The sequence below is a fragment of the Oncorhynchus mykiss genome, chromosome 3 (assembly GCF_013265735.2).
Source record: "Oncorhynchus mykiss isolate Arlee chromosome 3, USDA_OmykA_1.1, whole genome shotgun sequence".
NCBI lineage: Eukaryota > Metazoa > Chordata > Actinopteri > Salmoniformes > Salmonidae > Oncorhynchus > Oncorhynchus mykiss.
The window spans coordinates 17,546,921-17,562,376 of record NC_048567.1 but is presented as its reverse complement, the minus strand read 5'-3'; the positions used below and the strand labels follow the sequence as shown (position 1 = coordinate 17,562,376).

General features: G+C 42.7%; 1 protein-coding gene across 2 annotated transcripts in view; it reads right to left on the bottom strand.

Moving 5' to 3' along the window:
- LOC110503753 (cyclin-dependent kinase 14) overlaps positions 1 to 15,456 on the bottom strand; it is a 233,248-nt gene that overhangs the window by 155,079 nt on the left and 62,713 nt on the right. For both annotated transcript variants that reach the window (XM_036970578.1, XM_036970579.1), the window contains 2 exons: positions 1,341 to 1,435; positions 1 to 35 (listed from right to left, as the gene is read on the bottom strand). The exon at positions 1 to 35 is cut by the window's left edge and continues 45 nt beyond it. In XM_036970578.1, coding sequence (XP_036826473.1) covers positions 1 to 35; positions 1,341 to 1,435 — 130 coding nt within the window. The remainder of the gene's footprint in view (positions 36 to 1,340; positions 1,436 to 15,456) is intronic.

Below are 15,456 nucleotides of genomic sequence, written 5' to 3'. Positions count from 1 at the left end.
GAATCACTTTCAGGGCTACTAGCTTGCCGTTCACCCTGGGAACAAGAAGATAAGGCACCCCAACACGTTACACTTCATCCCATGAAAAAATGACTCAATAATGAGGCAAGCAGTGAATGGAGAGAATGGTAGATTTCTGTAAGTCAATGAAATGCAATTTAGGAGCACTGAGGTGAGACTTAGTAGAAGACCAGAAGATTAAATAAAATGAACCTCACCAATCAAATCCATTGTAGTGAAGAAAAACACATACAAAGTAACTTCATTACAGTGAAAAATTACCTCAATACATTTCAATCCATTTACGGCTATGACATTTTCATTTGCTACATTTTAATTATCAGAACCTTGGAAACTTTACCGCTATGCACGAACAGGAAAAAAAGGAAAATAACAAAACAATAACTCTTAAACAATCGTTAAATAATTCCATTCCAAAGTGATTTAATAAAACACATTGTATTTCATGGATGGGAAGTGCAGATTTGTTATTAGTGTAATATGGAAAATAAATGAATATGGAATATGGACAGTAATTGTTATTATCCTTAACCACTTTACTGCTTCATGATTACAAGCAGCTATGTGCATTTCAATTGGTCATATACAGTTATGTGCATTTCAATTGGTCATATACAGTTATGTGCATTTCAATTGTTCATATACAGTTATGTGCATTTCAATTGTTCATATACAGTTATGTGCATTTCAATTGGTCATATACAGTTATGTGCATTTCAATTGGTCATATACAGTTATGTGCATTTCAATTGGTCATATACAGTTATGTGCATTTCAATTGGTCATATACAGTTATGTGCATTTCAATTGGTCATATACAGTTATGTGCATTTCAATTGGTCATATACAGTTATGTAGGAAATGCGGAAAATGCAGTGCAGTCAAAAACATGATTTTCCTGTGTTTTATATATTATATATATATATATTTCCACACTTTACGGATGGAATAATACTGTGAAATTGAAAATTATTATCATGCCCTTTTAGTGTAAGAGCTGTTTGAAAAGACCACCTGATATGTCAATCTATTTTGGTGGGATGGAGTTTTGCCCTGCCTGGTGACATCAGGCGGTAAATTAGTTAATTAACCAATAAGAAAGAGAGTTCCAAACATTTCCCCTCCCCACTCAGACCACTCCCAGACTGTTCTAGCAAAATTCTTGCTTGAGAAATGGCGCTTTGCTAAGAAGCCTTTTTTAAACCATTTTAACTGAAAACAATCACACTAAGGTATTTAATTGTTACCCAGAAAGTATTTGATATTGAGATAAAAACATCTACATTGGACCTTTATATCAACATTGTTTGGGCACTCACTTGCTTTTCCCTTTGTATACTGTGGCGTACGAGCCTTCTCCCAGCTTCTCAAGCTTCTCATAGGAATCAGCCTTCCCGAACTTGGGGCTTGTGGGCTGAAACAGAGAGAGAGAGAGAATATAATTCAGGAAAAGAGACCAATTACAGTAGAGAGGACTCAGTTTGGGTGTAAGTGAGAGAGCAGCCATAGGGACAATCTTATATCTGTGTAGACTATGGAAGCGCCACAGCACTTGGGAGTCTGGCTGATGTAACGGCATTGTTACCAAACAATAATGTTAACCCTAAGAAAGTTACAATACGTGCTATTTCACAAGGAGGGACATGGTACAGAAGATGTTGTGGTTTGGGTCAAGAGGCCTAAAGACAACAACACCAGAAACACTCTGTAACACCAGACACTTCTGACCCTGCTGGCACACAGCCTGTAGAAAAATGGCACGGTCTGTTTCACTGGTTTCTACTCTGGATGATGGAAAGCTTCCAGTCATCCAGGAAATGGGTTGTGTAGGATTTCACACACAGAGACTCTGTAATAAAGGTCTGGAGGAAATATCACTGCTGCAGCAAGCAGGACCGAACACGATTGAAAGAAAAAAAATAGTAGTATGTGCTTCGTTTATCTCAGAAGATCTCAAGAGTATATTGCTTTTAAGCCACTTCAGACCCCTATTCCACACTTCTCTAACTAATTTTCGTATTTTTAGAGTTCATTGGTAAGATAACAGTGCAGAAGGTGTATGCTATGCAGGTACAACCATTTTATTAAAGGAGTTTTGGCTGCATGGTATTGACAATCAACTGTTGAATGAATATAGGACGGGTCCTATCAATGATTGAATGAAGATGGTACCCGTTCTATCATTGGAAAACAGCAGGTAGGTCCTATGGAGGTGGAACAAATCCTGACCGTGTCATGTTTCTCTCGAAGCGTTCCATGGGGATCATGAAGGATCATGGAGGATCATGGGACGGTGACAAGAGGTGACACCAGTCAGATGAATTAAGGCCACCGAAGGCAGACCTGGCTCTCAAGAGAAGACAGGCTATGTGCACACTGCCCACAAAAATGAGGTGGAAACTGAGCTGCACTTCCTAACCTTCTGCCAAATGTATGACCATATTAAAGACACATATTTCAGACACAGACCCACAAAGAATTCGAAAACAAATACAATTTTGATAAACTCTCATATCATTTGGGTTTAATACCTGGCCAGGGTAACAGGAGAACAGAGGACACAACAAGCTACTGGATCGGTTTCATAATAGTGTGTCATGTTTAGGGCCTGTTCAATTTGATCCACTCTTACTAATGTTACAGACACACTTTTCAATTATTTAGATATGGGGACAGTAAAGGAAATAAAAGAAAGAGACAGACAGACAGACAGACAGACAGACAGACAGTGAGAATTAACACTCATGCATTTGTCTTGAACTCTTCACAGAAATGGAGTGAGAAAAAACCCATTACCCATAACACACTGCACCTGACATTTCAGCTTCCTCCAAAATCTCTCTCTATCTCAGACAATCAGGCACAAAATGAACTCAACTAGAAAGTCTCAACCTCCATCAGCAACTCTTCTCTGGAGGAAAGTGTGTGTGTGTGTGTGTGTGTGTGTGTGTGTGTGTGTGTGTGTGTGTGTGTGTGTGTGTGTGTGTGTGTGTGTGTGTGTGCATTCGAGTGAGTGAGTGAGTGAGTGAGTGAGTGAGTGAGTGAGTGCGTGCGTGAGTGTGTGCGTGAGTGCAGGGTGTGCGTGTGTGTGTGTGTGTGTGTGCATCCATGCATGTGTCTGTGTGTCATCAAGACTCTAGCCCTTCTCTTACATTCCATTATTTTCTTTAAGAATAACTGAAAATAGCAATGACTGACAGCAATATAACCTGTTGTGGACCTGTCTGTCCTTTCAGTGATATAGCATTTCAGCCCTGGTGGCAGACAGACATAAAAATATATCTGCGATCTCTTACTATTGTCATACTTTAAATACAGGGGCTTCTAGAGGTTCTGGCTGCTGTAATGTCTCTGTTTTATCTCTGTTTTATCATTTAAAGAGCGAGTGGACCAGGCGAGAGCTCAGGGAAAGCTCCAACACATTCCAGACAATCCCTGGGGAATAACTCAGTTCTCCCGTCATCACTGTCTCTCTCTGGGCAGTGTGGGCACACACGCTCACACAAACACACACGCATGTACGCGCACATACACACACACGCATGCAAAAAAGCACACAAGCACACACATGCAAACACACACTCACAGATTTTAGCAGTGTATTCTTCCCTCTGGTTGCTATCTAGTCATCTCCTGCAGCCCCACTAATAAGTCCATGCAGCATTTCTGAGGGTTTAATAAACAAAGAAATTCCCCTGGGAGATGACAGGAAGTGAAACAGTATCTGTGAAATCCAGCTGGACTGGCTGCAGGCAGCTCACACATCTCAACCTATTACAGACCAAATACAGGGCTGTTAAACGCCCCTATAGGGTCTGGTAGGACCAACAACGGGATATGCTGCAACATGGAATCTGCTGCAACATGGAATCTGCTGCAACATGGAATTTGCTGCAACACAGAAGCTGCTGCAACATGGAATCTGCTACAACACGAAATCTGCTGCAACACAAAATCTGCTGCAACACAAAATCTGCTGCAACACAGAATCTGCTGCAACACAGAATCTGCTGCAACACGGAACCTGCTGCAACACGGAACCTGCTGCAACACGGAATCTGCTACAACACGACATCTGCTACAACACGACATCTGCTGCAACACAAACACACTCAGCTAGTGTCTGTTATACAGTAAAGGCAGTAGGTCCTGATCCAGGACCAGATATATCCCCAAAGATACCTCCAACAAACACAGGAGTACTAAGGGTAGTTTATTCAGCCAACAGCCTGGTGAGCCAACACAAACACGTACTCAGGGCCAGTCAATGTGTGAAGCGGCTCTCCAGTGGATGGTTTAGCAGCACACAGGTTGATTATTAGAGAAATGGAGCTCAGGGTTAAGGGTGAGACACATCACTAGCCTGATTTGCTGAGAGCCTACTACCTGGCCGGATACCCCCACTTTCCCCACCAGTTAACAAGGAATTGGAGGTCTCTGGGTAGAGGGGTAAGGTGGGGGTCCTGGGGGGCTACAGTTCAGCTTTGCCTCTCTCTCTCAATTCAATGTATCTCTCTCTCCCTCTCTCTCTGTCTCCTCCGCCAGGCTAAGTGCCCCTTGTACAGTACATCTCATGCATTTTTCATGTCTATGAATGTTCAACCAAATTGATTCTCTGGGGTTTTCTCTTTCAGCCTTTTATGTTGTATCTGTTTCTAGGCTTTGACCCCATCCCCCTCTCTCTGTCCTCTCTCTGTCCTCTGGTGGTGGATGGTACATACCTCAGGTCTCTTCCTGCCTACCCCATGCTGGTACAGTACTGTGAGCTAAAGACCGTACTGAAGTTATTTGACATTAGCCATTTAATGTTCTACAACAAGAGTGCAGAGCTCTGGTCCTCAAGGGCAGCAGGGGCAGCGCACACCAGGTGTTTGTCCTTGGCTTTTAATTAGACATTCATTACAATCTGTGGAGCCAGGTGTGTGGACCCTCTGGCCAGTCAGTAGCATTAACTGGTTGATTACATGTCAGGGAGAGAGAGCTGAAACCTAACAGCAGGACTGTGGTCCGTGAGGACTGTAGCTCCGAGCTGTGCACCAATGTACTATTGGAAATACTAGAACATCACTGGAATATAAGTGGTTCAGCATGAAATGTTGATAAGAGAAGTAGGCAGGGAAAGATGGCTGATGGCTACAGTCGCCTAAGCAAGAGGACCATTACATTTATATTACACTTAACATCAATTTACATTGTTAGATGTGTTGTGGCCCAAACAAATCATACTGAAAAATGACTAATTACAGAAATGCCGACAGGCAATTAGTCAAGAATAATATAATAGTTATTACATCTTATTGTGTGTGTACAATAACAATAATAATTGAGCTAAATGAAAATAGATTGAGGACACGATTTGAAACATGTCTAATCTACATGATTAAGCAATACAGGTCTTCTGGTAACAACATTCAATTAGCCACCAAATGGAAATTACATTCTAGTTAGCTTGTTTTCTCATTTTCAGAGCATCAATCTTAACCTAACGTAGGAGGTGTAAAAGAAACGCCTGAGGGAAGTCGGATGAAAACGGAAGCATCCGTTTTGAGGCTTCGCCTCTTCTCTGCTTTTCCCCTGAAAAGTGGATGATTCCGGTGACACGCCCCCGGATGCACCCTCACATCCATCTAAATCTAGTTTTAAATGCCAAAACAAAACACTAGCAAATACAGAATACAATCTGAGTTTCGATGATGTTTTCTCCCATTATTGTCTGATGTTATTGCTATAGCATTGTATGCTGTATATTAGTGACTGTACAGTACTGTACGTATAGACTGCACAGTGTATTGTATACATTTAAAAACAAAACAAAAATGTGTTTTAAGTGAGAAGCAGGCATTGGTCTGAAATTCACATGAGCATCACAATGCATACTTCACCCATACTCTACCAAGGTTTTCCAACACACCACTTTGACCTACTCCAGTAGCTATGTTGGTATTGTACTTCCAACAATGTGTAGGCAGGTTGCTTAGGATTCAGACCTTTTCAAACAGCCTAATTCACACTCTTAGAGGAGGTGCTCCCACAATGATGTGATTTGTACTGCATACAAGGTAATGTATTGTATGTATTCTTTCCACCCCACCACCCCACACTAAGGCAATGTGTGCTGGAGCAAAACACAGCAATACAAGTAAAAGTACACAATAATGACAAATGGCAACAGATTTTTTCCGTTGTTATTAGTATTTATTTCATATTAACAGCTGAATTTCTATAGAGAAGCGAAAAGACAGAATCCCATTTAAGACAATATGGCATAAACTGGAAATGTTTTCCCTGATCTCTTTTAACAAGACAATGGAGAAAACTCCTGGAAAATACACAAAATAATCAACATGTACCCATGAACTATTTACATGAAAATGTACTTTCAAGTTTTCTGAAGAAAGGCAGAGTACTACACTACCTGTAAACAATAGAGAGTTATTACAAAAGAAACCCTTTACAATCAAACGTACACTCATCAGACATAGTCAACTTTGTACATATAATTCAGGGATGGCCAAAATTGTGCTTGAATAGCTACAGGGTTATGTAGACTTCCTTGTTCATCCCAGTTCTACCACACCTGATTCTACTATTCAAGGTCTCGATGAACAAAAAAGCCTGTATGACCCTGTGGCTCGTCAACAGCAATTTTAGTAACTCCTGATACAAACACCGTGACAAATGACAAACTGCTGAGAAACACCTGTAACAAAAAGTACAAAACACTTCTAAGAATAAATATTTACAAATCTGACATTGGACAGGTGCTCTAAATCCTTTAGCTACAAATGTTTTTAGTAATGTTGTGCACAGCTGTCCAACTCCAGTAAAATAGCACACATTCCCACATATATAAATGGCAGTATAAATATGGGTGTACTCACAGGTCTGGAACAGAACATACATAACTACTACTGATAGTGTGTGATGTACTGTGTGAATATGAATAAGCGTAGGTCGTTGGTCAGACGTGGGCCAGCATGAAGAATTTCTTAGCTTCTCAAATGGCAGAAAGTGGCTCCTGAAAAGGAGAATCGTTTACAACCTGTGCTACTTATCGCATGTATTTGTAACGTAGGGATGGCATGCATCTGACAGATGAGGGCAGTGATGTCTTCTTCGAGAGTTTGAGAGCTGGTCTCTCCACCGTTCTCCACTCTGTAGTAGCACGACGCGCGCACCAGTACACGTCATGCTCCATGTCCCTTGCCACTCAACGATGCCCAACAAACCGAAAGGCTCTTTTAAGAAACACCCAATATATTAAAGTAAGCCCACATTGTGCGTACAACAGTGTGTGTGTGTGTGTGGGAAAGGGATGGCGGTGTCAAAAACTATACACGAAAGAGAATGGTCAAAATAGCCACGCCGGTAGGCAAATCCAAACCCAGCGTGTGATGCTAAGCGTTACACTACGGACCCTGTTATAGATACAGTTGAAGTCTGAGGTTTCCATACACCTTAGCCAAATACATTTAAACTCAGTTTCTCACAATTCCTGACATTTAATCCCTGTTTTAGGTCAGTTAGGATCACCACTTTATTTTAAGAATGTGAAATGTCAGAATAATCGTAGAGAGCTTTTATTTCTTTCATCACATTCCCAGTGGGTCAGACGTTTACATACACTCAATTAGTATGTGATAGCATTGCCTTTAAATTGTTTAACTTGGGACAAACATTTCGGGTAGCCTTCCACAAGCTTCCCACATTAAGTTGAGTGAATTGTGGCCCATTCCTCTTGGCAGAGCTGGTGTAACTGAGTCAGGATTGTAGTAGGCCTCCTTGCTCGCACACACTTTTTCAGTTCTGCCCACAAATGTTCTATAGGATTGAGATCAGGGCTTTGTAATGGCCACTCCAATACCTTGACTTTGTTGTCCTTACCAAACGAACTTCCTGACTGATTACTTAAGATGTTGCTTCAATATATCCACATTATTTTCCTGCCTCGTGATGCCATCTATTTTGTGAAGTGCACCAGTCCGTCCTGCAGCAAAGCACCCCCACAACATGATGCAAGTGTTCTTCAGCTTGCAAGCCTCCCCATTTTTCTTCCAAACATAACAATGGTCATTATGGCCAAACAGTTCTATTTTTGTTTCATCAGACCAGAGGACATTTCTCCAAAAAGTATGATCTTTGTCCCCATGTGCAGTTGCAAACCATAGTCTGGCTTTTTTATGGCAGTTTTGGAGCAGTGGCTTCTTCCTTGCTGAGCGGCCTTTCAGGTTATGTCGATATAGGACTCATTTTGCTGAGGATATAGATACTTTTGTACCTGTTTCCTCCAGCATCTTCACAGGGTCCTTTGCTGTTGTTCTGGGATTGATTCGCACGTTCATCTCTAGGAGACAGAATGCATCTCCTTCCTGAGCGGTGTGATGACTGCGTGGTCCTATGGTGTTCATACTTGCGTACTATTGTTTGTACAGATGAGCGTGGTACCTTCAGGTGTTTGAAAATTGCTCCCAAGGATGAACCAGACTTGTGGAGGTCTACCATTTTTTTTCTGAGGTTTTGGTTGATTTCTTTTGATTTTCACATGATGTCAAGAAAAGAGGCACTGAGTTTTTTTTTTTATTTTTTTTTATTTCACCTTTATTTAACCAGGTAGGCTAGTTGAGAACAAGTTCTCATTTGCAACTGCGACCTGGCCAAGATAAGGCATAGCAGTGTGAACAGACAACACAGAGTTACACATGGAGTAAACAATTAACAAGTCAATAACACAGTAGAAAAAAGGGGAGTCTATATATACATTGTGTGCAAAAGGCATGAGAAGGTAGGCAAATAATTACAATTATGCAGATTAACACTGGAGTGATAAATGATCAGATGGTTATGTAAAGGTAGAGATAGAGATATTGGTGTGCAAAAGAGCAGAAAAATAAATAAATAAAAACAGTATGGGGATGAGGTAGGTGAAAATGGGTGGGCTATTTACCAATAGACTATGTACAGCTGCAGCGATCGGTTAGCTGCTCAGATAGCAGATGTTTGAAGTTGGTGAGGGAGATAAAAGTCTCCAACTTCAGCGATTTTTGCAATTCGTTCCAATCACAGGCAGCAGAGAACTGGAACGAAAGGCGGCCAAATGAGGTGTTGGCTTTAGGGATGATCAGTGAGATACACCTGCTGGAGCGCGTGCTACGGATGGGTGTTGCCATCGTAACCAGTGAACTGAGATAAGGCGGAGCTTTACCTAGCATGGACTTGTAGATGACCTGGAGCCAGTGGGTCTGGCGACGAATATGTAGCGAGGGCCAGCCGACTAGAGCATACAAGTCGCAGTGGTGGGTGGTATAAGGTGCTTTAGTGACAAAACGGATGGCACTGTGATAAACTGCATCCAGTTTGCTGAGTAGAGTGTTGGAAGCAATTTTGTAGATGACATCGCCGAAGTCGAGGATCGGTAGGATAGTCAGTTTTACTAGGGTAAGTTTGGCGGCGTGAGTGAAGGAGGCTTTGTTGCGGAATAGAAAGCCGACTCTTGATTTGATTTTCGATTGGAGATGTTTGATATGGGTCTGGAAGGAGAGTTTAGAGTCTAGCCAGACACCTAGGTACTTATAGATGTCCACATATTCAAGGTCGGAACCATCCAGGGTGGTGATGCTGGTCAGGCGTGCGGGTGCAGGCAGCGAACGGTTGAAAAGCATGCATTTGGTTTTACTAGCGTTTAAGAGCAGTTGGAGGCCACGGAAGGAGTGCTGTATGGCATTGAAGCTCGTTTGGAGGTTAGATAGCACAGTGTCCAAGGACGGGCCGGAAGTATATAGAATGGTGTCGTCTGCGTAGAGGTGGATCAGGGAATCGCCCGCAGCATGAGAAACATCATTGATATATACAGAGAAAAGAGTCGGCCCGAGAATTGAACCCTGTGGCACCCCCATAGAGACTGCCAGAGGACCGGACAGCATGCCCTCCGATTTGACACACTGAACTCTGTCTGCAAAGTAATTGGTGAACCAGGCAAGGCAGTCATCCGAAAAACCGAGGCTACTGAGTCTGCCGATAAGAATACGGTGATTGACAGAGTCGAAAGCCTTGGCAAGGTCTATGAAGACGGCTGCACAGTACTGTCTTTTATCGATGGCGGTTATGATATCGTTTAGTACCTTGAGCGTGGCTGAGGTACACCCGTGACCGGCTCGGAAACCAGATTGCACAGCGGAGAAGGTACGGTGGGATTCAAGATGGTCAGTGATCTGTTTGTTGACTTGGCTTTCGAAGACCTTAGATAGGCAGGGCAGGATGGATATTGGTCTGTAACAGTTTGGGTCCAGGGTGTCGCCCCCTTTGAAGAGGGGGATGACTGCGGCAGCTTTCCAATCCTTGGGGATCTCAGACGATATGAAAGAGAGGTTGAACAGGCTGGTAATAGGGGTTGCGACAATGGCGGCGGATAGTTTCAGGAATAGAGGGTCCAGATTGTCAAGCCCAGCTGATTTGTACGGGTCCAGGTTTTGCAGCTCTTTCAGAACATCTGCTATCTGGATTTGGGTAAAGGAGAACCTGGAGAGGCTTGGGCGAGTAGCTGCGGGGGGGGGGGGAGCTGTTGGACGAGGTTGGAGTAGCCAGGCGGAAGGCATGGCCAGCCGTTGAGAAATGCTTGTTGAAGTTTTCGATAATCATGGATTTATCGGTGGTGACCGTGTTACCTAGCCTCAGTGCAGTGGGCAGCTGGGAGGAGGTGCTCTTGTTCTCCATGGACTTCACAGTGTCCCAGAACTTTTTGGAGTTGGAGCTACAAGATGCAAACTTCTGCCTGAAGAAGTTGGCTTTAGCTTTCCTGACTGACTGTGTGTATTGGTTCCTGACTTCCCTGAACAGTTGCATATCGCGGGGACTGTTCGATGTTAGTGCAGTCCGCCACAGGATGTTTTTGTGCTGGTCGAGGGCAGTCAGGTCTGGAGTGAACCAGGGGCTATATCTGTTCTTAGTTCTGCATTTTTTGAACGGAGCATGCTTATCTAAAATGGTGAGGAAGTTACTTTTAAAGAAAGACCAGGCATCCTCAACTGACGGGATGAGGTCAATGTCCTTCCAGGATACCCGGGCCAGGTCGATTAGAAAGGCCTGCTCACAGAAGTGTTTTAGGGAGCGTTTGACAGTGATGAGGGGTGGTCGTTTGACTGCGGCTCCATAGCGGATACAGGCAATGAGGCAGTGATCGCTGAGATCCTGGTTGAAGACAGCGGAGGTGTATTTGGAGGGCCAGTTGGTCAGGATGACGTCAATGAGGGTGCCCTTGTTTACAGAGTTAGGGTTGTACCTGGTGGGTTCCTTGATGATTTGAGTGAGATTGAGGGCATCTAGCTTAGATTGTAGGACTGCCGGGGTGTTAAGCATATCCCAGTTTAGGTCACCTAACAGAACAAACTCTGAAGCTAGATGGGGGGCGATCAATTCACAAATGGTGTCCAGGGCACAGCTGGGAGCTGAGGGGGGTCGGTAGCAGGCGGCAACAGTGAGAGACTTATTTCTGGAGAGAGTAATTTTCAAAATTAGTAGTTCGAACTGTTTGGGTATGGACCTGGAAAGTATGACATTACTTTGCAGGCTATCTCTGCAGTAGACTGCAACTCCTCCTCCTTTGGCAGTTCTATCTTGACGGAAGATGTTATAGTTGGGTATGGAAATCTCAGAATTTTTGGTGGCCTTCCTGAGCCAGGATTCAGACACGGCAAGGACATCAGGGTTAGCAGAGTGTGCTAGAGCAGTGAGTAAGACAAACTTAGGGAGGAGGCTTCTGATGTTGACATGCATGAAACCAAGGCTTTTTCGATCACAGAAGTCAACAAATGAGGGTGCCTGGGGACATGCAGGGCCTGGGTTTACCTCCACATCACCCGCGGAACAGAGAAGGAGTAGTATGAGGGTGCGGCTGAAGGCTATCAAAACTGGTCGCCTAGGGCGTTGGGGACAGAGAATAAGAGGAGCAGGTTTCTGGGCATGGTAGAATATATTCAGGGCATAATGCGCAAACAGGGGTATGGTGGGGTGCGGGTACAGCGGAGGTAAGCCCAGGCACTGGGTGATGATGAGAGAGGTTGTATCTCTGGACATGCTGGTTGTAATGGGTGAGGTCACCGCATGTGTGGGGGGTGGGACAAAGGAGGTAACAGGGGTATAAAGAGTGGAACTAGGGGCTCCATTGTAAACTAAAACAATGATAACTAACCTGCACAACAGTATACAAGGCATATTGACATTTGAGAAAGACATACAGCGAGGCATACAGTAATCACAGGTGTTGAATTGGGAGAGCTAGCTAAAACAGTAGGTGAGACAACAGCTAATCAGCTAGCACAACAACAGCAGGTAGAATGGCGATTGATTAGGCAGAGAGGGTCGGATTAACTACACACAGAGCCTAAGTGCGGCTGGGGCTGACAGATAAAACATAAACAAGCAGAATGGATTACCGTGATTAATGGACAGTCCAGCATGCATCAGCTATGTAGCCAAGTGATCAGTGTCCAAGGGGCAGCGGTGGATGGGGCAGGGAAGCTGGACTGGCGAGTGTTATCCAGGTTAGAAAACTAACAATGACCAAATAGCTTGTAGCCAGTTAGCTGGTTAGCTTCTGGAGGTTCTTGAGTGTGTTCTAAAAATGTAAAGATAATAGCGGTTCCGTATCACATTGGGTGAGGCAGGTTACCGGAAGGTATAAACAAATTAAAAATCGAAAAGGGATAGAAAGTAAATATGGGTTCAGTGAGTGTTTGGGACGCGGCGATTCAGACGGTTAGCAGGCCTGTGCTAACAAGCTAACAGTTAGTAGACGGTGCTAAACACGGTAGCAGTTAGCGGACCGGGCTAAACAAGCTAGTAGTTAGTAGGCCGAATTTGCAAGCAAGGAGATAGCAAGGACTAGAGAGTTAGCCTTTGGGGACGTCGCGATGGGGATATCTGTTTATTCCTCTTCATGCAGTGACATCGATGGACCGGTCGTGGGTCTGGATATTGTAGCCCAGGAGCTCAAAATGTTCCGTTTGCGATGGGAATCCGGGGATGAAAAATAAAATAAAATAATAAATAGGTCCGTTATGCTCTGGTTAGAGTCGCGTTGTTCGAACTGGCGAGAGCTTTCCGAGCTAAAGGTTAGCTGATGACCGGTTAGCTGAAGACCGCTAGCAATGTTTTGCTGAAGCTGGTAGTTCGTTGGCTAGCTTCAGTTGAGGGGTTCCAAGGTCCGAAGTAAATATAAATACTTTAGGAAAAACAGCTACGTTGGGTGAGGCGGGTTGCAGGAGAGTATTTAGAAGAAGTTGAGGTTCAGCAAAAAGTTTTAAAGATATGTGAAGAAAAAAAAAAAAACGAAAACAAACGATATATACAAGGGACACAACACGACAATACGTCCTACTGCTACGCCATCTTGGTAGGCTTTGAAATACATCCACAGGTACACCTCCGATTGACTCAAATGATGTCAATTAGGGTACCAGAAGCTTCTAAAGCCATGACATTTTCTGGAATTTTCCAAACTGTTTAAAGGTACAGTCAACTTAGTGTATGTAAACATCTGACCCACTGGAATTGTGATACAGTGAATTATAAGTGAAATAATCTGTAAACAATTGCTGGAAAAATTGTACATGTACAAAACTATAGTTTGCCCCCTACTTTTTCGAACATTCTGTTAAAAATCACGCAACATTTCAGCGTCCTGCTACTCATGCCAGGAATATAGTATATGCATATGATTAGTATGTGTGGATAGAAAACACTCTGAAGTTTCTAAAACTGGTTAAATAATGTCTGTGACTATAACAGAACGTGAACAGCAAGCGAAATCCCAAGAAAAACCTGGTCACAAAAACCACAGAAAAGTATTAATCCGCCAGTATCTGAATTGTTTATTGCAAGCAAAAATATATAGCCAGGGAGATTGCAGTTCCTACAACTTCCACACGATGTCGCCAAAAACGTAATTTTCATTGACAAAAATCCTTTGTGTAATGACAAATAGATCCTTCATTTCGTCCAGCATACAGGAATCGATCTTTGGAAGAGAGACAAAGGACAACGTTTTCTTGAGTAGCTGCTATTGAATACAGATCGCCCTGTGATCAATTTGATCGATTATTAACGTTTACAAATACCGAAAGTTGGGTTACAAAAGTAGGTTGTAGTGTTTTGTCAAAGAATATAGGCAACTTATATAATTTTTTAAAATTATGTTGCGTTTTGGAAGGGAGCTTTTTTCCTGAACCAGACAGGCTATACAAATGGATATTTTGGGCATACATGGACGGATTTAATCGGGAAAAAGACCCAATTGTGATGTTTATGGAACATATAGGAGTGCCAACAAAGAATATCATCAAATGTAATGAATGTTTTATATTTTATTTCTGCGTTTTGTGTAGCGCCGGCTACGCTAATTATTTTGTTTACGTCCCCTTCAGGTATATTGGGGTGTTGCATGCTATCAGATAATAGCTTCTCATGCTTTCGCCGAAAAGCATTTTAAAAATCTGACATGTTGGCTAGATTCACAACGAGTGTAGCTTTAATTCAATACCCTGCATGTGTGTTTTAATGAACGTTTGAGTTTTAACGAGTACATTTAGCATTTAGCGTAGCGCATTTGCATTTCCAGGTGTCTAGATGAGATGTCTGCGTCTCAGGTGGGAGCAAGAGGTTTTAAAAATAAAACTGTAGAGTGGTTGAAAAACAAGTTTAAATGACTCCAACCTAAGTGTATGTAATCTTCCAACTTCAACTGTATGTCAACTTGATGTTGATATGTAAATGAGCAGTTTTGGTCATTCCAAAAATGTTTTTGTTCATTCACTCAGTATTGATTGAACGTTTATTACGCTTGCTTGGTAATGCTTCCCCCGTCTGAAACAGTCAATGTGTTGAACACAGTTACATTTTACCACATACCTAACCAAGTTAGCAAGCATGGCATTTCATTTTGACTTGGACAAGGGATGCGGAAGCAAGATCCTGGTGTTGTTTCACCTGGATTTGCGTGCAACCCGCACCCCTGCTACTTTTTTACTTGTGGATGGCAACCTCAGATTGAAAAGTCACTTAACACTGTGTTGATCAGTCAGAGCAAATTTGGATCATAAAGACAAGAAGAAAATAGCATTGACAGAGGAGGGCGCGTACTGAATTAATGCATCCTCATCCTAAAATATAATTTGTATAATTCATTTCTAACAGTGACAAGTTTGTTCTGGCATGTGTATGTATTATAAATAAGCAGCGTGGCTGTTTTCACAAAGTTCCCAACATTTGGTGTATCTAAGTGGCTATAACAGCAGCCAAGGACGTTCGCTAGCTTATTTGTTTGTGCTCTGATTAAACGCAAGTGTTCAGCCATATGAAAAACCTTCCATAGCAAAATATAAATATAAACAAAATATAAAGACACTGTCTTTCAAAGATCATTCGGAAAATTCCAAATAACTT